Genomic DNA, 26,707 nt, shown 5'->3' with positions numbered 1-26,707 from the left:
AGAAGTAGAGGGGGGCCCTCCTTACGTCAGAGCTAGTCTTCCAAAAGCCAATAAGAGGATGTGTGATTAAATTTATTAAAAATAGTTTATAAATTTCTATACCTAATAAATTATTTTAAAAATTTATAAGTGATTAAATCTTATTTTAAAAATAAATTATTAATATATTTGGATGAATTTATTACAATCAACTTAAAGATATTGATGTGTTTTATATTATAAGATCTTTTTATTAATAAAATTATCAAAAAGGATATAATACTATTAATAGAGAGTTTTGAACTTTTTATTAATAGAGGATTTTGGGTAAATTTCTGCACCAGGGATAGAAAATTGGAAAGAGAAGTTGGTGGAGAAGATGACACGACCTGAAAGAGAAGTCGACCGAGATAGAAAGATATTAAGTTTATAAAAAATTATGGAGAATAAGATGAGGATTTATGAAATTATATAAGAATATTTTAGAGAAGAAAATTATTAAAATAAGATTTTTTTTTTTAAAGTAGGCTCTTCCATATTTTTTTAAAAATAACTTATAAGCTCCAAAACAACTTATTTTGATAACTTATAAGTTGTTCGAAAAAAAATTTATCAAATAAATTTGAAGAGCTTATAAGCTCCAAAACAGCTTATAAAATGTTTGAGAGAGCTTATAAGCTCAGACAAACACCCTTGCAAATTTCATGGAGGAGTGATGACCGATGCAAGTGGATCATGGTCGTGATTCAACCGTAAATAATTATGATTCTTTTTTAGATTCATCTTTTTATTTAGGTTATAATTTAGATCGGGTTGGCCGTCCGGAGGCCGCCGACGATGGGCGAGTGGCAAGATTACTGGGCGCCAAGCAGGAGGCGGCTTCCGATTGCCCAATCTAATCCAAACTATTACCTGAATAGAAAAATGAACACAAAAAATGATCAATTATAGTTGAATCGTGACATAATCCTACCACAATTACACTATGGACTATCTCTTGATCCATAAAAAGTGGACCAGAAAATCTAATCTCTGACCGGAGAGATTTTGACTGCAAGAATCAAGTCACGTTGTAAAACTCGACCTCTTTATTTATTGTACAAAGCGACTCAGAACTCCGACCCAGATACACCTTTCATTATTTGATCGGAAGCATCTAAATTGGTTGGACTTAAGCTGTAACAACTTCGATAGAGCTCCAATTCTTGCGTTGATTAGATCTTTGACAATGTTAGAGTCTTTGTTTCTCGCTTCTTATGCATTTAATGGAAAAATTCACTACCGGGTGTACAATCTTCTTTAGTTGGAGTTATGTGATAACTATATCAGCAGAGAGGTATCAAAAAGTATTGGAAACTTTAAAAATTGTCTGTACCTGTTGCTTAGAGCCTTCGAACCTAAGTTTAATCTCTCTCTAGAATTAAGTACTCAATTAAAATCGAATCAAAGAGAATCAAATTAATCGAACCAAACTAACTGAAGTTTTTCTAGTTAACCGGATAAATCAAATTTTCTAAAAATTAAAAAAAATCGAATAATTTGAACCAATAAAAATATTGATTAATTTAATCAAAAATTGAATTAACCGAATTTTTCTAATTATAATTTAAAAATTCAACAAAAAACCATGGTGGTACTATATTTCGAAATCCACCATCATTGTCATGATTTTTTTATTAATTTTTAAATTTCAATTTACTCGTTTTAACCAAATAAGGTATTCAAAATCCTCGAACCAAATTAACTTATATAATCAAATTTATTTTTTTAAAAATTGAAATTACAAAATAATCAAACTAAATTTTCTAATGCAGTTGATTTATTCAGTTTAATTGAACTTTACTCATCACTACTGATATCATTTATAGGACCATAAATTATATCTTATCAACTAGTATCTTTTGAAAATTGTCATTTTAAGTCCCAGTTATTCCACTCTCAATATTTAATGATCTAGTATGGAATCTGAGTCAAATGGGCAGTCAAATGAGATGGATGAAATATTGATCGAATAGTGATGTCTTGAATTAGGATATACTGAGATAGTTTCTATGTTGACCAAGTCGTCAGAAGTTCTCTGATCAATGCTACCTACAGCTAGCAACCGGGTTACCCCAGTCCCTGGTACCCCGAGACTCGAGGCAAATCCAACAAATATATAAGTAACAGACTAATACTAGAATAATCAAATGAATGGAGAGTGAGTACGGTAACATACCCTGGCCCAGGGGTGCTCTCAGATAAGACGCTGCTCAAGTTGTTGTGACCTGGAAGAGAGAATAGATGACTTTGAGTCGGATGAAGTACTGGATCCGATGAAGCGGAGCAGGACGCGGCACGGAGCTGGAAGACGAGCTACAGGTCGGAAGATAATAGCGGCACGCATGTCGGGAGGTACTAGCGGCACGCATGCCGGGATATGAGATCAGCACTCAGATCGAGATACAATGGCGACACGAAGACCGGAACATAAAAACATCACACAAGTCCAATCAGAACATAATGACAGCAAGGGCTCGGGGCCCCGATCGACATCGGAGGCATACGACACTGCGGATCGAGCGTCAGAGAACCGGACCGACGAATCTGAGGTGCTGACAGCGGCGCTGACGACTAAGAACTACTCGTCGTGGGTTGTGGAGTGGGTGACAGCGCTGGAAAAAGAAGGGATAGTCGATGGCGTGCCTAACCGGCGATTAGAGCCGTCATTTTGGGTTGGACCCGTTGGGTTGGCCCGCCTCGCCAAGCCAATTAAGCTGGTTGGGTTGGAATTTTATCAACCCAAGCCCATCGTGAACTGACCCGCCTAGGCCCACGACCCGCGCGGGTTAGCCCTCGACGAGCTTAGGTTGGCCCGTGGGTTGAGAAACACATGTTTGTGGATGTGGAGAAGGACACAATATGGTTTAAGATATGAAAGTTTTTATAGTTGGCTATCGACTTTATTGATCATATGATTGAGGTCATAGTTGGCTGAATATTTTTTTAGCTTTAAGCAATGAAATTTGCTTCTGCTAGTCAACAACTATCAACTCTTGCATAGGCCACAATCCATCTATCTCACCCCTTCACTGCCCCTTCACTGCTTTGATATTTCTAATTGTCTCTTGCAAACCATCAATCTCTTCTTCAAACAACATTTTCTGTGAATTTATCTCAAGCTACAATTTTTCATTCTCATTTTAAAAGTTGCATATCAAGTTGTAGAAGCTTGCCGAAAATATGAATTTTTTTAAAAAAAATATATAGGCCCACGGGTTGGTCCGCCAAACCCGCAACTTGCCTTCGATTGGGTTGGGTTGGAGATTTCCCAACCCGCCAAGCTAACAGGTCAGCCTGCCTCGCCTCGCCAAATGGTTGACCCACCACGGGACGACTCACCCCACCATGGGTCAGCCTATTTGATAGCTCTACCGGCGATGAGGGTGGCGACTGTTGGGATCGTTGGGCCAGCTAGAAGGGGGTTGAATAGCCCTGCATAATATAAAAATAAATACCCTTCTCAAATTTTTAAAAGAACACTTGTATAAATTGAAATAAAGAAATAAACTAAAAGAAGAGGCTCACAGCTTTTACTTGGTTACTGTTGGGGTTGCAAGGTTGCAAACATAGTCCCATATTGAAAACACATGAGAAAGATCATGGGTTTATAAGAAAAAAGATATCTCCATTGGCATGAGGCCTTTTGGGTAGAGCCCAAGAGCAAAACCATGAGGGCTTAGGCCCTAAGTGGACAATATTATACCATTGTGGAGATATCTAAATTCTTTTCGATCCTACAATTGGTATCAGAGCCCGGACTGTCAGAAGACTTAACCGCCGACTGTGCACAAGAGCTATGGTCTGATTGAGCCATATGGGTACAATATTGACCTCGAACAAAGAAAGTGTGAGCTCCTATGTTCGAATCAAGAGGACCAGACACCAGTCAGGAAGTCCTAGTTGTGGCTAGGTAAGAAAGTCCTAGTAGGTCGGGTGGACCGAGGGGCAGGAAGACCTGGTGGGTCGAGGATCGGACGTGGGAAGTCTGTGGTCCTTTGTTTGAGGGGGGATTGTTGGGGTTGCAAGGTTGCAAACATAGTCCCACATTGAAAACACATGGGAAATATCATAGGTTTATAAAAGAAAAGATATCTCCATTAACATGAGGTCTTTTGGGTAGAATCCAAGAGTAAAACTATGAGGGCTTAGGCCCAAAGTGGATAATATCATACCATTGTGGAGATATCTAAATTCTTTTCGATCCTACAGTTACAACCGGGGAGATTGTTAATCCAAGAAAGTAAGCGCACTAAGTATCTCCTTTAACCTAATCCAAGAAAGTAAGCGCACTAAGTATCTCCTTTAGACGGAGAAGTCTCTTACAACAGTGAAAGTACAAAATGAGAAGCTAAACTAACAATGAAGAGCGCCTCTTACAATAATGAAAGTACAAAATGAGAAGCTAAACTAACAATGAAGAGCGCATAAGTGTTGTATTACAATTTTGCTTATTGATATCTAGCTTCTGGACAAAGGTTATATTTATAGCCTTGGTCGAGGCGCCTCGAAGGTTCCAGGTGCCTGGAGCGGGATAAAATTTTATCCTCGATGCAACGGTCAACATCCACGTCGAGTGGATAGAAACTCGATTTCGGGCGCCCGGAAGGGTTCCAGGTGCCCGAACCTTTAAAGTCAACCTCGTTGACTTTTTCGGTCTGGGCCCTCTACTCCGGTTCAGCTCACTTCAGTCCGGGTCTTCCTCTCCGGCTCCGCTTGCTTGGATGATCTCCGCCATCCGGAATTGGGCTCACCCGAACCCAACTTTCGGCCTTCTCGAGCAGACTTCCGCTTCGACTTCTCGTCCCTCAGAATCGTTGCATGCTTCCTTCTCGTCCGCTAGTGTACTCATCTGCAACTCTTCGTCCTTCGGATGCACTGAGCCCGTCGGCTCTCTCTCGTGCCGACCTTCTCACTGGCTACGTCTCTTGTTCCTCGAGTAATCTTCCGCTCCGGCTTCTCGTCCCTCAGAAACACCGCACGCTCCCTTCTCATCTACCGGTGTACTCTTCCGCAGCACCTTATCCCTCGGACACACCGAGCCCGTTGGCTCTCTCTTGTGTCGTCCTTCTCGCTAGTTGCATCTTTTGCTCGACTTTATGTGCTCCAAAGCTCCTGCACACTTAGACACAAGGTTAAAACATCACAGGATCTAACTTAACTTGTTTGATCACATCAAAACAACCTTTGGGTTCCAACAGGCGACTGAGAAAGAATGGAGAAGGCATGCGAAAAAGAGGGAAAAGTTGCTGTGGCGATGGACTGTAGTGCCAGCAACGGCTTCGACAGCTACGACGGCAGTGGAAAGAGAGGAAGAGGAGGGCAGTGGGCTGTCGGCATGCTGGCGGGCTCAGGCAAAGGCTGCTACAAGTGACACCGAAGGCCTCCTGGGGCGGCGGTGATGCTCTCCGGCAGTGTCGTCGTGGAGAAGAAAAGAGGTGACGACTCCAGCGTTGGGGCTGAGAGGGGAGAAGGAGGTGCCGGCGAGGAGGGCAGTGGCGCGACGGCTGTGGCGTGAAGAGGGAGAAGGGAAGGCAACATCAGTGTCGGTGGAGGAGAGGAGATGGTGATCGGAAGCGCCTGCCGGTCGTATGAGGGGGAGAGTAGAAGAGAAGGGTTGTGGCTCGCCGGTGACGAGGGAGATGGTGCCGACGGAGGAGATCTCCTCTTCACTGTGGCAGCGAAGAAAAAATCCACGAAGAAGAAGGCCCCCTTCTCAACAGTGTCCACTCTATCTTAAAACCCTACACAACGATTTTACCAAATTACCCCTCCCATTTTCCCTAATTCCTTCTCTGCCCCTAAACCATATCCACATCACAAGCCTTTCCTTCAAATCTAGTCGAAAGAGGCGCAAGTCCGACTGACTAGACCAAGCCTAACGTAATGTGGAATTGTTCCTATCAGATCATTGGGTCTGTCGTATAGCTTCGAGCGAATAACGATGAACGACGATCGCCTGGCAGAACGATGTGAAAGACAAGTGCCAATCGAGCGACAAAAATAGTACCGAGTACGCCAAGCAGACGATCAGTTGCATACCGAGCAAGAGATCGAGCAATATCGAGCAAATGATCAAGCGATGCTGAGTCAAGTGAACAGACGAGTGATACTGATCGGGTGGCTACAAAGATGCTAGCAGTCATGACAATGTCGCGCGGGTGGAATGAGAACGAGGAACGAAACCGCTCACACGACCGAGAAAATGCAGACCGAACAACAGTAATCGTGATTGGGCGATAAAAAAATGTCGACCGAGCAATAGAGAGAATGCCGATCGGGTGGAATAAGAACAGGCTAGCGATGTCGAGCGCACAACCGAGAAAATACCGACCAGGAAACAAAGATAATGTCGATCAGGCGAAATGAGAACGAACGAGCGATGTCGATCGCGCGACCGAGAAAATGTTGACCAAGCGATAGCAATCGCAATCGGATGACCGAAACAATATCGACCAGATGATCAGAGAATGCAACCAAGTGACCCAAAAATACTGATCGGGGCAATAGGGAGAATGATGGTCGTGCGGAGCCGTGAGTGTGACCAAGAAAAATGTTGACCGAGCAACAGTAAATCACAACCAGGTAATCGAGAGAATAATGGATGAGCAAAGTCGTGACCGCGACCGAAAAAAATGCCGACTGAGCGACAGTAAATCACGACAGAGCAATAGAGAGAATGATGGACGAGAAAAATCATGAGCGCGACTGAGAAAAATGATGACCAAGCGACAGTAAATTACGACCGAGTAATCAAGAGAATAATGGATAAGCAGAGTCGTGACCGCGACCGAGAAAAATGCTGACCGAGCGACAGTAAATCGTGACCAAGTAATCAAGAGAATAATGGATGAGCAGAGTCGTGACCGCGACCGAGAAAAATGTTGACTGAGCGACAGTAAATCACAACTGAGCAATAGAGAGAATGATGGATGAGCAAAGTGTTAGGATCCTTCGTACTCGGCTAGAGAGGGGGGGTGTGAATAGCCGCCCCAAATCGATCGCGTTTCTTCCTACAATTCGTTAGCGCAGCGGAAAAACAAACAAGGAAACGAAAACAAGAAGATCAAACCTCAACGCGTCGATGTAACGAGGTTCGGAGATGATACTCCTACTCCTCGGCGTGTCCGTAAGGTGGACGAAGCCTCTCAATCCGTCGGTGGATGAGTCCCCGGAGAACCGGCTAATAATATACTCCTTGTGGGTGGAGAAACCTCACCACAATCTTTTGCAACAGCAAACAAAGGAGTACAACAATAGAGACAACAAACAAGAACAATAGAAATTGTAAAACACTTGCTTGCCTCTTGTTGTCGACTGGAACCTTGATGAAGCAGCAGCTTCTCAGATCCAGCAGCTAGAACACCAGCAGGAAACTCACGCAGAGCTTCAGCAGCAATGAGAGCTCAAGAGCACACCAGCAACTCAGTAGTCGAAGAGCGAAGCTCAAGAAGAAAGGAAGGTTCCACCGTAGAAGCCCTCACCTTTATACCGCCAAGGAGAAACAATGAAACTAGCTGCTGCGTCGCAACGGTTAGAACTCGATCGGTCTACGGACCGATCAGATCGGCCGATCGGTCCCCGCATCGACCGCTGCACGTAGCCTATCAGGCATTCGACGGCCCGTGGACCGATCAGATGATACCGGATCGGTCCACGCACCGATCCTAACTCCGGCCTTCCGCGACATCGCTCTCGATCGGTCCCGCATCGATCAGATGGCCTGATCGGCCTGGACCGATCACCGCCTTTCGCCGTTGCTGGCGACGGCCACCGTATCGACAAGAATCAACAGAGCTTCCGATCTCGATCGGTCATCGACCGATCGAGAAAACAGACACCGGATCGGTCCGTGACCGATCCGAGCTTGGTTTTGCCCAAACCAAGTCCCAAGACTTTCAAACCAATATCCGGTCAACCTTGACCTATTGGTACTTCATCCCTAGCATCCGGTCACTCCCTTGACTGCTAGAACTCCCCACCAATCCGGTCAACCTTTGACCTACTTGGACTTTCCAACACCGTAAGTCCGATCATCCCCGATCCATCTGGATTTTCCTTGCCTCGCTTCACTCACTGGGACTTTCACCGGCTTCACTCACCAGGATTTCCACACCGCCCAACATCCCAGTTAGGACTTTCTCACCGCCTGGCTTCACTCACGGGACTTTCCCACCACTCAGCTTCACTCACTGGACTTTCCACACCGCCTAACATCCCACTTAGGACTTTCCCATTCACCTAGCTTCACTCACTAGGATTTTCACCGCGCTTCACTCACTATTTCCAATGCCTGGCTTCACTCACTGTGACTTTTCCCTGCAAACTCCTTGGACTTTTCCCGTGCCAAGTCTCCATACTTGGACTTTTCACGTGCCAAGCTCCCTGCTTGGACTTTTCCAGTGCCAAGTCTCCATACTTGGACTTTTCTAGTGCCAAGCTCCCTGCTTGGACTTTTCCAGTGCCAAGCTCCCTACTTGGACTTTTCCGTGCCAAGTCTTCATACTTGGACTTTTCCCGAATCAGGTCAACCAGGTCAACCTTGACCTACGGTTGCACCAATAATCTCCCAAACATCTATTCTTGTCCCACATCAAGAATAGAACTCTCTCACGATTGTCAAACATCAACATGCAACACAACTAGGTCAACCTTGACCTAAGGTTGCACCGACAATCTTCCCAAGTCAAACATCAAAATACAACTCGAGTCACGTCAACTCGAGTCGGGTCAACCAGGTCAACCTTGACCTAAGGTTGCACCAACACAAAGCCATGATCGCGACCGAGAAAAATGTCGACCGAGCGACAGTAAATCGTGATTGAATAATACAGAGAATGATGAACGAGTAAAGTCGTGAGTGCTACTGAGAAAAATGTTGATCGAGCGATAGTAAATCGCGACCAGGTAATTGAGAGAATGATGGACAAGCAGAGTCGTGACCGCGACCTAGAAAAATGTTGACTGAGCGATAGGAAATCGTGACCAGGTAATCGAGAGAATAATGGATGAGCAGAGTCATGACTGCGACCGAGAAAAATGTTGATCGAGCGACAGTAAATCATGATTGAGCAATAGAGAGAATGATGGACGAGCAAAGCCATGAGCGCGACCGAGAAAATTGCTGACCGGCACAAAGCTAGCAACCGAGCAAATAGCCAAGCGATACTGATAGGTCGATTAAGAGAAGGCCAACCGGGTGATCGAAAGAATGCCAAGTGGGTGTGAAGCCTGTGCGCTGGATAGACACGGGAAATGAGAATGGGAGCAGAGCCCGTGGATCGAGCGCGAACGCGAGTAGAGCCTGTGGATGGAGCCTGAACGGGAGTAGAGCCTGTGGATGGAGCGTGAACGGGAGCAGAACAATCGGCGATTATGCGAATGCCAAGCAAGGAGGAAAGCGGGTATCGATCGAGCAGCAAATGCGGGGCAAAGCGATAAGTGAAATGTGAGGGACGAGGTCCGGGCAAAGAGGCAAGTGAGGCAAGAGCGGTGAGTGTCGGGCATAGCAGTGATTGAGACACGAATGGTGAGTGTTGGGCAAAGCGGTGATTGAGACGCGAATGGTGAGAGTCGGACAAAGCGGCAAGTGAGGCGAGTATGGTGAGTGTCGGGCAGAGCGGTGAGTGAGCAGTGAATCCCTGACTAGGGAGTAACCCGACCGACTAGTAGTTGAGCGTGAGAGCTTGACCGGGAGGCCATTAGTCGTGAGAGCATGCTCAATTATAACTCGTACTAGGGCGAGAGTCTAAAGGCGTGAGAGCGTGCTCACTTATAACTCACACTAGGGCGAGAGTCTTGAGGCGTGAGAGCATACTCACTTATAACTCGCGCTGGGGCGAGAGTATGGAGGCGTGCACTTATAACTCACGCTGGGGCGAGAGTCTGGAAGCATGAGAGTATGCTCACTTATAACTCACATTAGGGCGAGAGTCTGGAGGCATGAGAGCATATTCACTTATAGCTCGCACTGGGGCAAGAGTTTGGAGACGTGAGAGCATGCTCACGTATAACTCGCGCTAGGGCGAGAGTCTGGAGGCGTGAGAGCATGCTCACTTATAACTCGCACTGGGGCGAGAGTTTGGAGGCATGAGAGCATGTTCACTTATAACTCGCACTGGGGTAAGAGTCTGGAATCCCGACTGGGAGGTCGTTGGCGATACTCCAGTCCGAGATCGGTGGCAATACTCTAGTCCGAGACCAGTGGTGATACTCCAGTCCGAGTCGGTGGCGATAGCTCGACCCCGAACGAGAGAGATAAGAGTTCCGATAAGTTGGTCGAAGACCAGTGAAGACCGCTCGACCCCCGAAGGGGGGAGATAAGGGATCCGATAGGCTGGTCCGAGACCAATGAAGACCGCTCGACCTGGAACTGGGAGGTCAAACCCTGAAATCCATAGAAGCGGAACTTATGGCAATATGAGGGAGCAAAGCCTTTATCATACTTGATCGCAAAAGTGGTGTTGACCGGCCGAGGATTGTCTTGGTCCCTTAACTCCCGAATACTCGTGGAATGAGGAGAGAAGATAATAATCTAAACCTTGACCATCAAAGGGAGCGAAGCCCATGACAATATAAGGGAGCAAAGTCCGTATCAGTAGAAAGAAGCAGAGTACTGTGGGTAAAGGGAGCAGGGCCTGTAGACGTAAAAGGATGCAAAACAGGTGGAGGATGCAAAACATATAGTAGTAATAGAGTGCAACGCCTATAACAGTAAGAGGATACAGAGCCCCGTGGTGAAGGGTGCAAAGCCTATAATACACCTGACCGGGGAGCAAGGCCCCCCGTCCCTGATCAGAGAGTAAGACCCCTAGCTTATAATAACGAAGCTCCTAGATCCTAATCGGGAAGCTATACGTGAGTCACTGATCGAGAAGTTGTGTCCCTAGTGTCTGATCGAGGAGCTGGGCCCCTAATGTATGATCGGAGAGCTGACCCCCTAGTGTCCAATCAAAGATCGAAGGCCCTAGTCTTTGATCAAGGAACTAGGATCTTACACTTATCAGGGAGGTATAGCAGAACCTATAACCGTAAAAAGTGTTGGAGCAATCTAGGTGCCCTAGGTTTTGATGTTTGCGCAAAGGTTTAAGTTAGGTTTATTATTGTATTTGATATGCATTGTGAATGTGCAGGATACAGGTACAACAAGGAAAGTCCAAGTGTGATCTTGGCAAAGGAGGAAAGTCCAAGAATGAGTCTTGGCAATGTAAGTCAAAGTGTGACTTGGCAATGGATGAAGTCCCGGAGGTGAGGAGCCTCTTGGCAAAGGAAGACCCGATAATATGGGCAAGGCCGAAGGAAGCTCCAGAAGGTAAGACGTGAAGGATGGGGAGACATCCGAGGGACGCGAGGCTGATGGAGGAGGCTAGAAGGCTAGGTCTAGGTTGGTCGGGCGAGGACGAGTGCTTAGTGATTGTACTCAGAGAAAAATTCTATGTGTTTTAGGATTTATTGTAACGATACTGTAGTAGTACTATAGCAACACTGTAGCAGTACTGTAGCGACACTGCAGTAGTATTGTTGTGACACTGTAGCAGTCAACTGGTTACTGTAGTAGTTGACTGGTACACTATAGCAGTCGACTGGTAGGCGAACGTTGGGTAACGGTCGGCTTCACTTAAAGGACCAGTCGACTGGTGCATACACCAGTCGACTGGTAGTGGGAAAACAGATTAGTGTTTTCCTCTTGAGCTCTATTTAATAGAGCTCGAGGTGCTTGGGCATGGTTGACGAAATAGACTTGGTTAAAGCCTATTAGAGTCTCCCAAGCCTTCGTGTGATCGGTGTGCTTGTATTCAAGTGTTTGTGGCGAGGTTTCTCCACCGACAAGGACCTTGAGCTAGCCGGAGGTTTTCCGGGGACTAATCCACCGACGGATTGAGGGATCGTCTACCTTACGGACACGCTGTGGAGTAGGAGCAAGTTATCTCTGAACCACGTAAACGAATGTGTTAGCGGTTTTCATCTCTTCCTTTGTATTTAGCTTTCATATTTGTATTCGTGGTTATATCCTTTGTTTTCCGCTGTGCATTAACAAATACGTAGGAAGCGATCGATTTGGGTAAGACGCTATTCACCCCCCTCTAACGGACGTCAAGGTCCCAACAAAAAGGGGGCAGAGCCCGTAGCGTACATGATAGAGGAGTTGTCCCAACCAGTTGAGGGTCGGTCTCGGTCCCTTGACTCTCGAATACCCATGGAGTCAGGGAAAACTATAATGAAAAAACTAACCTGTCGGCCAGCTGAAGCTTCAACTCAATTCCTCGACTCTCGAATACCCGTGGAGTAAGGGTAGAAGATAATATGTTCGTCAGGATCCTCCGAAACTGTGCTAATGGTAGAGAACCTCCCGACGTCGTCCATCTTCACATTCCAGAACAGGTGGAGAAGATTCCCATAGACGGCGCCAAATTGATCCTGTCCGGAATTTGAGTCATATGGACTGTCAGATGAGGTGGATGAAATGTTGACCGAATAGTGACGTCCCAGAGAGGGGGGTATGTTGAGATGACTTCTATATTGACCAAGTCGTCAGAAGTCTTCTGGTCAACGCTACCTGCAGTCAACGACCGGTTACCCCGATCCCTAGTACCCCGAGGCTCGAGGCAAATCCAACGAATATATAAGTAACAGATTAATACTAGAATAATCAAATGAATGGAGAGTGAGTACGGTAACGTACCTTGGCCCAGGGGGGCACCCTTGGATGGGGCGCTGCTCGAGTTGTTGTGATCCAGATGAGAGAATAGATGACTTTGAGCCGGATGAAGGTCTGGATTTGACGAAGCGGAGCAGGACGTGGCACGAAGTTGGAAGACGAGTTGCAGGTCAAGAGATAGTAGCGACACGTAGGGCGGGATATGAGATCGACACTCAGGTCGAGATACAATGGCGGCACGAAGGCCGGAACATATAAATATCACACAAGTCCGGTCAGAACATAATGACAGCAAGGGCTCGGGGATCAGATCGACATCGAAGGCATACGACATTGTGGATCGAGTGCCGAAGAACCGAATTGACGAATCTGAGGTGCCGACAGCGGCGCCGACGACTAAGAACTACTCGTCGTGGGCTATGGAGCGAGCGATAGCGTCAGAAAATGAAGGGATGGTCGATGGCGTGCCTAACCGACGATAAGGGTGGCGGCGACTGAGAAAGAATGGAGGAGGTGTGCGAAAAAGAGGGGAGAGCGACTGTGGCGATGGACTGTAGTGCCAGCAGCGGCTCCGACAGCTACGGCGGCAGCGAAAAGAGAGGAAGAGGAGGACAGTGGGCTGTCGGCGTGCTGGCGGGCTCAAGCAAAGGCCGCTACAAGTGACACTGAAGGCCTCCTGGGGCGGCGGCGATGCTATCTGGCAGTGTCGTCGTAGAGAAGAAAGGACGCTACGACTTTGTCGTTGGGGCTGAGAGGGGAGAAGGAGGCATCATCGAGTAGGGCAGTGGCGCGACAGCTATGGCGTGAAGAGGGAGTAGGGAAGGCGGCGTCGATGTCGAAGGAGGAGAGGAGATGGTTATCGGAAGCGCCTGCCAGCCGTAGGAGGGGGAGATTAGAACAGTAGGTGGTGGCTCGCCGGCGACGAGGGAGACGGTTCTGACGGAGGAGATCTCCTCTTCAATGTGACGGCGGAGAAAAATTCCACGAAGAAGAAGGCCCCCTTCTCAACAGTGCCCCCCTCTCTTTTAAAATCCTATATGATGATTTTACCAATTTACCCCTCCTCTTTTCCCTAATCCCATCTCTGCCCCTAAACCATATCCACATCATTTAAAAACAACAATATATTTCTGCTCTGTTGGTTAGGTCGTTAATATTACATCTAGATCACTTTTTACCACGTTTATTAGCTGCATTGCTTTGAAAATTATTACAAATTTAGTCACTTGATGTTGTAAAATCTCTTTTATATATATATATAGATATTTCTCATATGTATGCAACAACTTGCTTCTCTCTCCTTTAATTGTGTGCAAAATGATGTTTGTTTGTAAAAATTAGCACCAGTACCATCTTGCACATCTTGCATGCATTGTAGAAACTAGCATCACCTTAAGACATCTTCGATGGTCAAACCTCTAAATGAGATTTTTTTAGCTCCCAATATGTCACATCAATACTACATCAAAAATGAAAAATATACTATTCTCTCTACAATGAAAAAAACCCCTACAACTTTTTTATGAATCACACATTACAAATCATATAATTCTTTATATTACAAATCACAGATCAAAATGCAACATTACTTTATCGTTAATTACAAATTCCATCTTCAAGAGAGAAAAATAGGTTTGAGTTTTTAATATCGTTCTTGAATTATAAACCTCAAACCTCACTTCTATAATAGTTCAAGCTTTTTATTAAGATTTTTGATTTTATAAACCTCTCACAAAAAAAATGTATATACGCTACATTAACGGCCCCCCTATTATAAAACCTCTCACAAAGCTTGCATTAGAGATGCCTTTAGTGTCGGTTTGTAGAAATCAATACCAATACGAAATCATCACCAAGGCGGTGCTGGTTTGTAGAAATCAACACCAGCACCACACATTGGTGATTGTTTGTAGCCTTTGTGCTAATTTCTACAAACCAACAGTAAGTGGTGTTAGTTTCTATAAATCAACATCATCTTGCATGCAATCAAAGGATATAGAATAGAGTTTTACATGTAGACGAGAGAGATTAAAAAATTTAGATTTTGCTACATCAGATTGCTTATGTTGTCGTCATGTCGAATGTCGTCCACCAACACTATATATATATACACACATACACTGCAACAGTGTTCCATCACTATTTTTTAATTGTAGTAGTGTCTCGTCATAATTAATAGATACAGTGTTGTAGCAGTTACAAAATCATAGCTAGTATAATGTTCTTGTTTGTGGTCCTACAACGTTGTAGCAGCTACGATTCGTAGTTGTTACAACGTTATGGTTTAACCATGTTATAGTAACTATAAAATTATAGCTCCTACAATGTTTTGGTCTAGACACGTTGTAGTTGCTATGATTTTGTAACTATCATGGTTTTTGTGGTCTAACCATGTTGTAGCATCTACGAAATCGTAGCTGCTATAATATGATTAAATTATAATGTTATAGCAGCTACGAAATACAATGTACTAGTCCTATCACATTATAATAACTATGAAATGTAGAAAAATAGTCTAGGGTTTTTTTGAATTTTTATGGGGGCACTGCTACAGTAGGCGAAAAAACTGACGAAGCATTGCGAGGGTAAAAATCGTGCATAGTTGCGCAATGAGAGTCAAGAAACATATCAGCCCTCTCTATTTATATTTCTTAAATGCAATATTTTTTAGATGGATCGAATGTTAATGTTATGAGTTGGAGATATTCCTTAGATGGATTGAGCGCATGATAATTAGGACGTTGGCATTATGAGCCAAGGTCGCCCCACGTTTGAAAATAACCATAAAGAAATCAGTGTATTACCATAAATCATTCAAACACATTTGAATGAAGTGTTTGAATGATTTTAAAGTCACGTTGAAAATTACCATAAACCATTGCTTATAGATTCCCAGGCATGAGAGCTATTGCTATGCCAAATCTTAGGAGCTTATAAATTGTTAGGTGTGAGAGTTGCTACGGCACTCAATCTCAAGAGCTTATGAATTGCAAGGCGTGAGAGCTGCTACTAAGTGAGGGCTATTACTACTACACTCAATTTTAAGATCATGGCTTCCCCTACCGCGTCCAATCTTCTACTCTACTTCTTCTTAACTACTCTTTTATTTTTCTCCAAATCTGCTGCATTGAGAAGGAGGCCCTCCTTTATGTCAGAGCTAACCTCCCAAAAGCCGATAAGCTACCGACTCCGTGGATGGGCCGTGATTGTTGCAATTGGAGAGGCGTCGACTACAATAATATTACATGTCATAGCGTAATACTCGACCTCTTTGTTTATTGTACAAAGTGACTCAGCGCTCTAGCCAAGTACACCCTTCATCATTTGATTCGGAAGTATTTAAATTGGTTGAAACAACCCGTTGATTGGATCTTTGACTATGTTAGAGTCCTAGTTTCTTGTCTCTAATATATATATTCTCTAATATTCTTTAGTTATGTGATAACTATATGAGTGGAGAAATTCCAGAAAGTATTAGAAACCTTGAAACCTTAGACATTTTGGACCTATATTACAACAGAATTATTGGAGTCATACCTAGTTTTTGGCAACCTGAGTTCAATCTTTCCCTGACTAACACTGTACTGGACCGAATTAATTAAAAGCAGACCAATTGTTTTTTTTTTTTTTTTTTTTTTTTTTTTTTTTTTTTTTTTTCAAATTTACCAAATTGATCAATTTTTTTAACTAACTGAATCGATTAAAGTTTTAAGAAATCGGACTAATAAAATATCAATTAATTCGGTAAAAAATTAAATTAATTGAATTAATCAATATTTTCAAATTATGATTTAAAATTTTATCAAAATATGGTGCTCGATTTTAAAATCAAATATCATTGTCATTTATTTATGATGATTTTTTTATCAATTTTTTATTTTCAATTTTTTCATTTTAATCGAATAAGTTGTTTTAAAATCGAATACAAATCCAATTAAGTTATATAACCAATTTATTTTTTTTAAAAAAACTGAAATTCCGAAATAATCAAAATTTTAAATTCAGTAGTTTAATAAATTTATTCGATTTAATCAAACTTTTCTTCACCTTTAGATATCGTTGCCAACTTGGCCGTTGATCTCACGGGCGATGGATCTACATCCAACTTGCGTCATTTTTCCTGCTTGAGTCCCATCGCCACCTCCTTCACCTCTCGACCGACCATCGGGACCTTCGGCCACCCTCTCCACTCTGCCACCCTCAAATCTGTCGACCACAAGAATATCAGTCTAAAAAAAAAAGATAAATCCGTTATCTTAACGACTTCCTAATGCCGGTCCTATAAATATAGAAAGAAGTAAATATACGTACACATATGTTAGACTTATCGTGAGATGACCATAGATCGTTAGTTCTTAAAAATCGACTTTTGATCATTACATCAAAGATATTATGCACCCATTATATGCACTCCGCTTACAAAAGATTGATGCGGCTAATGTCTTCCAAAGAATGCCTATAAAAAATAATATAACTTGGACTGGGATGCTTAACGCGTTTCTGGAATTTGGTCTAGTTGAATCTGCTGTTCAGGTTTTTGATCAAATGCCTAAGAGGAATTGTGTGACTTATAATGCTCTTTTAACTGGTATTTGTCATGATACAGAAGGTTCTCGAGGTCTAGAGATTTTTCAGTCGATCTTGCTAAATGAATCTGAAAATACATTGAGTGGAAAATTTCTCAGTTTTGATTTTCCTCCAATCAGAGAGAAGGAAGAGAATATTTTATTTTATTTTCTTTTTAGCATATTTGTATGCTTTATCTCTTAAAAATCAAGCAGAAACTGGTATGCTTTGTCATGAATCTGACGAGGAAATCTGGTAAAAATCAATTTTGTATCTTCCCTCTTTTTCCCTGGAATCTCAAACGTGTTACCGCCGTGTTAGCGGCCCCAACTCTATCACGATTGTCCCATACTATTTGCTATTGAGAGGGAATTCAAATTGACAAGTGCAGCGGGATAACACCAAAATCTCAAAGCATCGATGTAGAATGGTGAGATGCTGAGTGTGCTCATTGAATGCAAATTAAGTGTAAAGGAGTTTTGGAATGGAATCCTGTGGAAAGCAGCTAGCCTAGGGGTCAAGTTTAGGTATGAAGTAAAAACAGCCCTTTAATTGGTCATCAAGGATCATCCCACCACCTCTTTGCTTGTGTCCAGCGCTTCTAAAAGCCCAACTACGCCACCACTCTCTCCGTAAAAAAACGTGGCCTTTTCGACCGTCTTCCACCTCGTCTCGTCTTCGCCCTTCTCTTCCTTTCTGCTGCTGCTGCTGCTGCATGCTCTCTTTCATCGGTGTACGCATACCGTCACCTGCGTGTTTGAAGAGCTGAGCCGCGCCCGGTTTGGCTCCGGGAGGATCTGCAGCGCAAAGGTCAGGTCGCCCCCAAATCACTGGCTTCCAACAAGGACTTTAGTTCCGCCACCGCCGACGCCGCCCCAGGAATCCTGGAGAAGGAGATGGGCGATGATAAGCGGATGGATTCCCGCGTTCCTCTCAAGGATGTGGTGGTGGATTGCACTCGGCGGTGGTTCCAGGACGCGCTCAAAGAGGCCAAGGCCGGCGACGTAGCGATGCAGGTTCTGGTGGGTCAGATGTACCACGTCGGTTATGGCGTCCCCGTAAATGAGCAAAAGGTGGGTCTTTTACGGTTTTTTTTTGTAATGTATTTTCTATTCACCAATATTTTGTCGGACGGTTTCGTTTCTTGGCACGTTAGCGATTATTGATTTTGGGGAGGGAGGAAGGATACCGGCATTTTGTTGTTCGCATCTTAGAATTATGAACTGATGGAAATTTTTGCACTTCGTGATTCTGATAAAAAGATTAAGAGTAGTAGTCATTTGAAAATACAACTAGAATGAAAATTAAACAAAGATACGGAGAATTTAAATGAGGGGAAACAAAGAAGGAAACTGATGTTTGTTAAGGCAACATTTTGTAGGTGAGTGGATTTTGTTCAAGGTTCTCTCTCTCTCTCGCTAATAATAGCTGATGAGTAGTGACAGATGATTGTCATTAAATTCAGTGATGAATGGTCATAACTAGGTCATTCATTACAGTCAAGAGTGAGCGCTCAAGAAAAGGAGGCTATGAGTAAGAAGCGAAAGCAATAGCAGAAGAATTTCTCCACTTTCGTTCCTCGATTCTTTTCTCTCAGTCGATTATCCGCTCGACTAAACTACTCGTGCTAGCACTCGGGTGCATTCTCGGTTTGTCGTGATCCACCAGTGCTTGGTTGTGATTACGGTCTGTCACTGTATCTTGGAAACAGACGACCCGAGAGACCCTCGAAACACAAGTGGAGTTGGGGCAAATATGTTTCAAGGAAATAGCGTTGAGCGCATGCCTTGACATCTCCCTCGACAAATTCCTTTCTCGACTCAACGACTCCGACTCCCGACGCGGCTACGCACCGCATCAACTCCCGTCCCAACTCAACACTCGGGAGCACTTTGCTTTCGCTAGGCATCCACTTAGCAGAATTCATCCTGACTTGGTAGCATTTAGTAGTCGGTTGACATTCCGACTCTACGACTTAGACCACCAGAAGTTTGGCAGAACCAGCCCTACTGACAGTTTGAGATTATCCACTTAGGCAAGACTGATTTGATTATGTAATTTAAATTCAGTAATTTTCCCCAAAAATCTCCGGTAACAAGATTGTTCAACAATCTTGAAACAAACCCGCTTTGTTGAGATGACCACAGAAAGTGTTGAGGTGCAACCAATTCATCATATGAAGGCCCCCTCCGCCCCGATTGAAAATGTTCCAATCAATTATGGGGAAAAGTCAAAGAAATTCACTGGGTTAAACTTCAAGAGCTGACAGTAGAAGATGCTCTTCTACTCGATCACACCACTCTGGCTCGGTACTTGAGCAAGGACCCTCCCAAGCTTGTTGAGGATGCTAATGTTCGGACCATCAGTACAGTGGAGTCATGGACTCATTCCGAGCTCTTATGTTGAAACTACATCCTCAACTCCCTTGCTGACTCGCTATATTTTGTGTACAACACAAAGAGAACGACCAAGGAGCTGTGGAAGTCCTTGGACAAGAAGTATAAGACTGAGGATACGGGAGCCATGAAATTAATTATGGGGCATTCTTGGACTCCAAGATGATTGACTCCAAGATGGTGATTAACCAACTCCAGTAGCTTTAGGTGATTCTACATGAGATCTACTCAGAAGGTAGGGTTCTAAGTGAAACCTTCCAGGTGGTAGCAATCATTGAGAAGTTGCCTCCTGGCTCGATCAAGAACTACCTGAAGTTTAAGCGGAAGGAGATAAACGTGGAAGAACTCATTGTTAGACTTCGAATTAAAGAAGACAACAAGAGTTCAGAGAGAAAGTTGTTCTCTGCTACTGTGAAAACCAACGTGGTCGAACACGGTTAAAGCTCGAAACGGAAGAATCCTAAATATTCCAAGATGGGACCTAGAGGAGGCATCAACAAAAGAAAGTTCCCTGGGAAGTGCTTCAACTGTGACTGGATTGGTCACAAATCTTTAGAGTGAAAAAAGTCGAAGAAGAAGCAAGAGGTCAACTTAAACGAGTGACTAGAAATAGATGACCTCTGCGCCGTAGTCTTTGAATTGAACTTGGTGGATTCAAGCCCGTGACCACAATGGATCGATACTGATGCCATTCGATATATTTGTTGTAACAAGGAGCTACTCCACAATTTTAAAGAAATCAAATATGGAGAGAAATTGTTCATGGGGAATTCAACAATCTCGGACATCACGCGCCAAGGAAAAGTGATGCTAAAGTTAACCTTAGGCAAAGAATTGACTTTCAACAATATGCTGTATGTTTCGGAGATTTGGAAAATAATGTTTTATCTCAAATATTCTAAATGTTTTTAAAAATTAATATGTGTCTTAATTATGTCTTTCCCAAGTTATTGTTAGTGCAAAACTTAATGGAGAGTGACCTTAAGTTTATGTTTTTTTATGCGTGTCATAGGGGGAGAGTGATCTTAAGTTAGAAATATATTCTAATCTTCCAAACTTTTCGAATCTACCAAACCTTGGTATAAAGCCTAACTTAAGAAAATTGTCAAATATCAAAAGGGGGAGATTGTTGGTACAATCGACCTCTAAGGGTTTCGATGTGTGACAATATACCCAAGTATGGTCAAGTTGACTAAGGGTTAATCCAAACAGGACTTGATATTTGAAAAAGAGAAGTCTAGTCAAGATTAGATGCCTAGCATGGGTAAGTCCAAGGTTAGACAGGTGAGAAGTCTACTAAGTGACTAGTCTTAATTAGAGGTTAAACAAGAGGAAGTTCGGGTGAGTGAAACCAGACCCTAGTGAGTGAAGCTAGGTGGTAGAAGTCCTGGCGAGTGAAGTCAGACCCTAGTGAGTGAAGCTAGGTGGTGAAAGTTCGAGTGAGTGAAGCCAAATACTAGTGAGTGAAACTAGGTGGTGAAAGTCCTGGTAAGTGAAGCCAGACAATGGAAGTCCTAGTGAGTGAAGCTAAACAACCCTAGGGGGAGGTAACCCTAGGTAATAAGAAGTCTTGGAGGAGTAAACTCTAAGCATGTGTGATCGACTAGTTTAGGGCGGTCGATCGGACCAGCGAATCTTAAAAGTTGTTAACACTGTTTTACCTTACTATTTTATATCTATTGTGTTAAATTAGTGTTGCAAGTAAGTCTTAGTGGATCAGATTGATCATACACTAAGCAGAACTAGAGAAAATCCAAACAGGTATGGAGGACCAGATATTTGGCAGGTAAGTGAAGGTAAGCATTGGAAGAGAGTGTTCAGTGAGGATGAGTCCTAATTAGGGGCTTTAGGCGCTAGTCCAGTTTATGTTCATTTTGGAAACCTAAACTGAGACCATGATTAGATCCTGGTCTTGGAAAGACAAGATCTAATTAATAATCAATTATATTTTATTGTGCTAACTTTGTTTTGCAGTGTACAATCTGTTATTTGGACTAACACATTTTGTAGGATGAAAATAGCAAACTCTAGCTATTCTAGTGGCCTACTGTTCGAGTGGAGGCGCCTGCTTTGGCCGAAGACTCGTGCAAAAAGCGCGAAGGCGCCCCCATGTGCTTGGAGGTGCCTTGGAGCTTGGCATGGAGGCACCTTCTACGTGGTTTGAGGCATCCTCAAGTGGATAATGGCGAAGGCTTTGTCGACGACAAGAGACTGAATCTGTAGGGATAGAATTCGAGGTTGGAGGCGCCTCAAGTGCTCTATATAAAGCAGATTCGGCCAATGCTCTTAACACAATTCTTCTACACGATTATTCGACGTTTCGGCTGCTTTGATCTCGTGTTGCTACGACATTGCTATGCCCAACTACTGTAGAGGGACTGACGCCAACAGATGAGCGCTTTCATTTCGACATCTTCGTGTTGGTGTAATGAATTTTAAATTTGTGTCTATTTTACATACTTGTAAAGGGAAAGTGTAGGATTGTTACAGTTTCTTATTCGCTTCTTTGTATTTGATTACTCTTCTGGTGTTTCCGGAAGAGTGCTTAGTGAATTAGCCGTCGATAGGTTCGAAGGACCTAGGTCTTGGAGTAGGAGTTACCAGAGGCTTCGAACCAAGTAACTGATCACGTACTTGTGTTCTTTTCGTTTCTGTTTCTGGTTTTTAGTTTTGCTACATACTTTGTTTTTTTTAAAAGAAGAAAAGTTTTGTTTTCAAAAGACACGTGATTCACCCCCCTTTCACGTGCACCGATCCTACATAAAGTACTCTCGAGTGATTAGAAGTCTGATGTATTTGATGAATTATATACAACCAGAATTAGCTACGCAGTAAGTAAATTGAGTAGATACATGAGTAATCCCGGTGTTGAGCACTGGAAAGGGATAATAAGAGTACTAAGGTACTTGAGGTATACTTATGAATATGAATTGCATTATACGAGATATCCCGCTGTGATCGAAGGATACAACGATGTGAGTTAGATATCTGACCTAAAAGACTTTAAATTTACGAGTGAATATATATTGAGGTGCAGTAATTTCTTGAAAATCTTCTAAACAAACCGTAATAACTAGATCAACGATGGAATCTGAGTTTATAGCTCTTGACAAATGTGGTGAAGAGGCTGAATGACTACGACAATTTTTAGAAAACGTTCCTAGATGACCGAAATCAGTGCTGACAATTTGCATACATTGTGATAGTCAATCAACAATTAGTCGGGCACAGAGTTATCTGTATAATGGTAAATCTAGACATATACATCATAAACACAATACCATTAGACAACTACTTTTAACAGGAGTTATCACCGTTGATTATGTGAAGTCAAAGGATAACCTAATAGATCCATTAACAAAATGGTTAAACAAAGAGTTAGTTGCAAGTTCATCGCGAGAGATGAGCTTGACGCCGATGAGAAATGTTGGTGCAAAGGAAACCCAACCTATGCAGAAGTGAAAGTAATAGCAAAAGAATTCCTCCGCCTTCGTTCCCTGATTCTTTTTTCCGAGTCGTGCATCCACTCGGTTGAACTACTCATGATAGTACTCCGGTGCATTCTCGGTTTGTCGTGATCCACCATTGCTTGGTGGCAATTACAATCCGCCGTTGTATTCTTGGAAACAGACGACCCGAGAGAACCTCGAAACATAGTCGGAGGTGGGGCGAATCTGTTTTAAGGAAACTGCGTTCAGTGCAGCCCTCGACGTCTCCCACGGCGAATTCCTTTCTCGACTCGACAACTCTGACTCTGCTTCCCGACTCGGCGATTGACTCCCGATTCAGTTGCACACCGCATTGACTCCCGTCCTGACTCAACACTCGCGAGCACTCTGCTTCCGCTCGGTATCCACTCAGGAGAACTCATCCTGACTTGGCAGCACTTGGCAGTCGAGTGACATTCCAACTCCATGACTCGGGCCACCAGAAGCTTGGCAGAACCAGCCCCATTGGTAACTTTAGATTATCTGCTCAGACCTCGTAATAGATAAGACTGATTTGATCATGTAATTTCAAATTCAGTTATTTTCCCCAAAAATCTCTGGCTACAAGATTGTCCAACACCTTCTACCAGCTGTGATCGTGAGAAATATAGTTTACACTCTTTACACGCTGGAATAATGAGAAAAAGTAGAACAGAGAGTAAATGAAGAAGCAGTGGTAGTATTCTCATGCTAATACAGGTTAGCTCCTCTTAAATAAAGGGGGATCATCCTGGTGTTAGATGAAATTCTACGAGGCATAGTCAATCAAGTTCCTTCACCAAATGTTATGATCAAGCACAGTCAAGTAGGTTTCCTCACCGAGTCTTGGTAATTTGTAGCACACCACTATGATTAATCTTAGTCGGCAATCAAATAAGTGTCAGCTAATGTTATAATTGATCAATATAATAACTTATTCTTTATTAAAAAACAAAAAAAAAATACTCATTTGTTCACTCAGCACCAGTTTGAAAATTCTAAACCTTGGTTTTTTTACATTGTTATTTGTTGCTATGAGTTCCAGACTGATGTTTGAAGTATTGCGTGCCTACAAGGAATGAGGGAATGCTGGGACGTTGCAGTAGAATCCTCTAATTATCTGCTAAAATGAGTTTTACTATTTGGATGCTATAGTCGCACTATGAATTTTTGGTTTACTTTGTTGTAATAGTCTTCATGAACTAAAAACTAATTATCTAACTCACTGGCTTCATGCATTTATATTTTTACTAAGCATAAGATTGATATATTGATAGAGATTCTTTGAAACCTTACAAGGAGTTTAAATATTTGTAACTACATGAGATATTGTGCATCTCCATTTTGTTTTCTTCATAGCTCCCTTATATGAATTGTACTTTTCAGGCAAATGCATGGATTACAAAAGCATCAAAGTATCGCTCATCAGCTTGGAAGTTTAGCGATAAGCATCCAGGTTTCTTCTTCTTTCTGCTTCGAAGAGCAAACATGTATGAAGATCTTAAGTCTAAACCAACAAAATGTTGCTTTTATTAGGTTATGGTCCTAGCGACTCGGAGTCTGACGTGGAGAATATTGTGGTTAAATCATGATCAGTGGTGACTCAGATTTGAACAAGGAAAATTATTGTGAGTATCTCAATCTTCTACATGACTTCTGCAAATGATGTTTTAGGTGGAATGATATTTTGTGCAACTAGGAACTATTATGTGGATTTACTTCTATGTGTGTGATAATATGCGAAGAAAGTAAAAAATGCAAAACAATGTATCATTGACCTGAGAATACACTAGTTTGGGTGGAGTTTGATATTGACTGTGTTTTTTTTTGTGTTTTACTATATATTGCTTTATTTTTTTACATCTGAGCACAATAATGTAGTAACAAACAAGACCAGTAGCAATCTCCTTCAATTTTATGCTTTAAATTTAGACAACTGCACTTTTTCTTCAGTTTATTAGACTACTTTGCAAGTTCATTTAGAAAACCTTTTCCATGCAAACTTTTTTGTGTTTTTTAGCATTTCAATACTTTGAATTTCCACATGGTAGAAAAATAATATATGAACTGTGGGAGTAGATTCTGAATAATACATTCATTTTTATTCAGAACCCCCTTTTTGTATGCAGGACAGTGCTTACTTTTCTGGATCACCTATTCACATCTATTGGCAACTGCTCATAGATTGAGATCTGTTTGTTTCTTCTTCAAAATTCACTAGCTTCCTTTAGCATCAATTCATTTTTATTGCTTATTTTCTCTTTGTCATCTGAGAACTTGAACCATCTACTACACTTGTGAAACCTGGTTGGTTGGATGAACAACATGCTGTTGATTCTGATTCAGAAATTAGTTTGGTCATTTTGAATAACCTGTGAACTTATGATTTTTGAAGTGGATTGACTACCTATGATTATAGGAGTCAGATGCCAAATTTCAGGATTTGAGTTTGGTGGAAGTTGACTGGCTTCAGGCTCCAGGAAACCTAATATTTTTGTTTTAGTTGATTAGGCAGCTGACTAGAAGAATTCAATCGATCGGAGGCATTATTCAGTCGAATATCAGACGTTCGGATGTTGGATTATTAGTTGATTAGAGCACTTTATACAGTCGATTAAAAGCATCACCCTCGTGTTTATTCAGCTAACAAGTGCCCCAAGTTGAAATCAGTAGAGCTTCAAGATTTCTTCTAGTTTTGAGTTTCAAGTTCCAAGTGGTAACCCACTTTCTCTATTATGCTCATCTACATTGTTTTGGGAGAATAGCCAGATTTGTTTTTTCTTTCATTTATTTTGTATTTTTTTTCTTAGAGATTTTAGTTTTTGGTTATAAGAACTTATTGCAATTTTAAAGAACAAGGTCTTCTAGTCGTTTCCAGGACATTTGTTTTGTTGTATTACAATATTTTAAGGAGCTTTTGTAGTATTTTCATCCATGCTAATACAAATGGATTTTGTGGTTCAAAGATTTCTCGTATTTCATGTAGAGCTATTTGATGAGCTATTTGATGAGGTCAAGGGTGGATTCCTTGTAATTACAGTTAAATCGTGATCACGATTCGATCACAATTGATTACGATTTTTCTTTGAATTCATCATCCCTCTAGGTTATAGTTTGAATTGGGGTGAATGGCCGGAGATCGCCCCTCGCTCGGTGCTCGATAGCCTAGTCACTTGTCCACCGCCGATAGCTTCCGGCACCCACCCCGACTTAAATTATAATTTGGAGAGATGGTGAACTCAGAAAGGGATTACAACCAAATATGATCGTTGCATGCCCACGATCCGACCATAATCATAAGTGATCTATCCTATGGTCTATTTTTTTTATAGACAAGAGGATCCGGCCTCCTTTTAGATAGATCTATTTTTAATGGGGTGTTTCAGCTTGTCAAAAATTCATCATTTAATAAGGTGAATTATATTAGTTTGTCATGACTGGGAAATTCATCAACTTGCTCTGATACCAAGTTGATAGGAACCCGGGGGCCTATTACGTGAAAAAATCGAAAGAGAAAGGGAAAAGGGGATAGGGTGATCGCTTCGAGGGGATCGGCCTCCAATAATCAAACGAAATTGATTAATTAAAAGGGAAATTACTTA

The 26,707-nt window shown here is 42.6% G+C and overlaps 1 protein-coding gene across 3 annotated transcripts; it reads left to right on the top strand.

The window, feature by feature from the left end:
* The first annotated feature begins 17,808 nt into the window (after window positions 1-17,808).
* On the top strand, window positions 17,809-26,070 carry LOC122018781. 3 transcript variants are annotated; one of them, XM_042576205.1, is made up of 4 exons: window positions 17,809-18,315; window positions 24,492-24,561; window positions 24,642-24,733; window positions 25,235-26,070. In XM_042576205.1, the coding sequence occupies exons 1-3, from the start codon at window positions 18,139-18,141 to the stop codon at window positions 24,695-24,697; spliced, it is 303 nt and encodes a 100-aa protein (XP_042432139.1). In that variant the 5' UTR covers window positions 17,809-18,138; the 3' UTR covers window positions 24,698-24,733; window positions 25,235-26,070. The 3 variants fall into 3 exon arrangements, with proteins under 3 accessions (XP_042432139.1, XP_042432145.1, XP_042432134.1); XM_042576211.1 differs by having other exon boundaries at window positions 17,810-18,315; window positions 25,617-26,070; XM_042576200.1 differs by having other exon boundaries at window positions 17,810-18,315; window positions 25,609-26,070.
* Window positions 26,071-26,707: the final 637 nt, after the last annotated feature.

Source organism: Zingiber officinale, chromosome 1A (assembly GCF_018446385.1).
Source record: "Zingiber officinale cultivar Zhangliang chromosome 1A, Zo_v1.1, whole genome shotgun sequence".
In the NCBI taxonomy this organism is placed as follows: Eukaryota; Viridiplantae; Streptophyta; class Magnoliopsida; order Zingiberales; family Zingiberaceae; genus Zingiber; species Zingiber officinale.
This window is presented reverse-complemented; position numbering and strand designations above follow the sequence as displayed.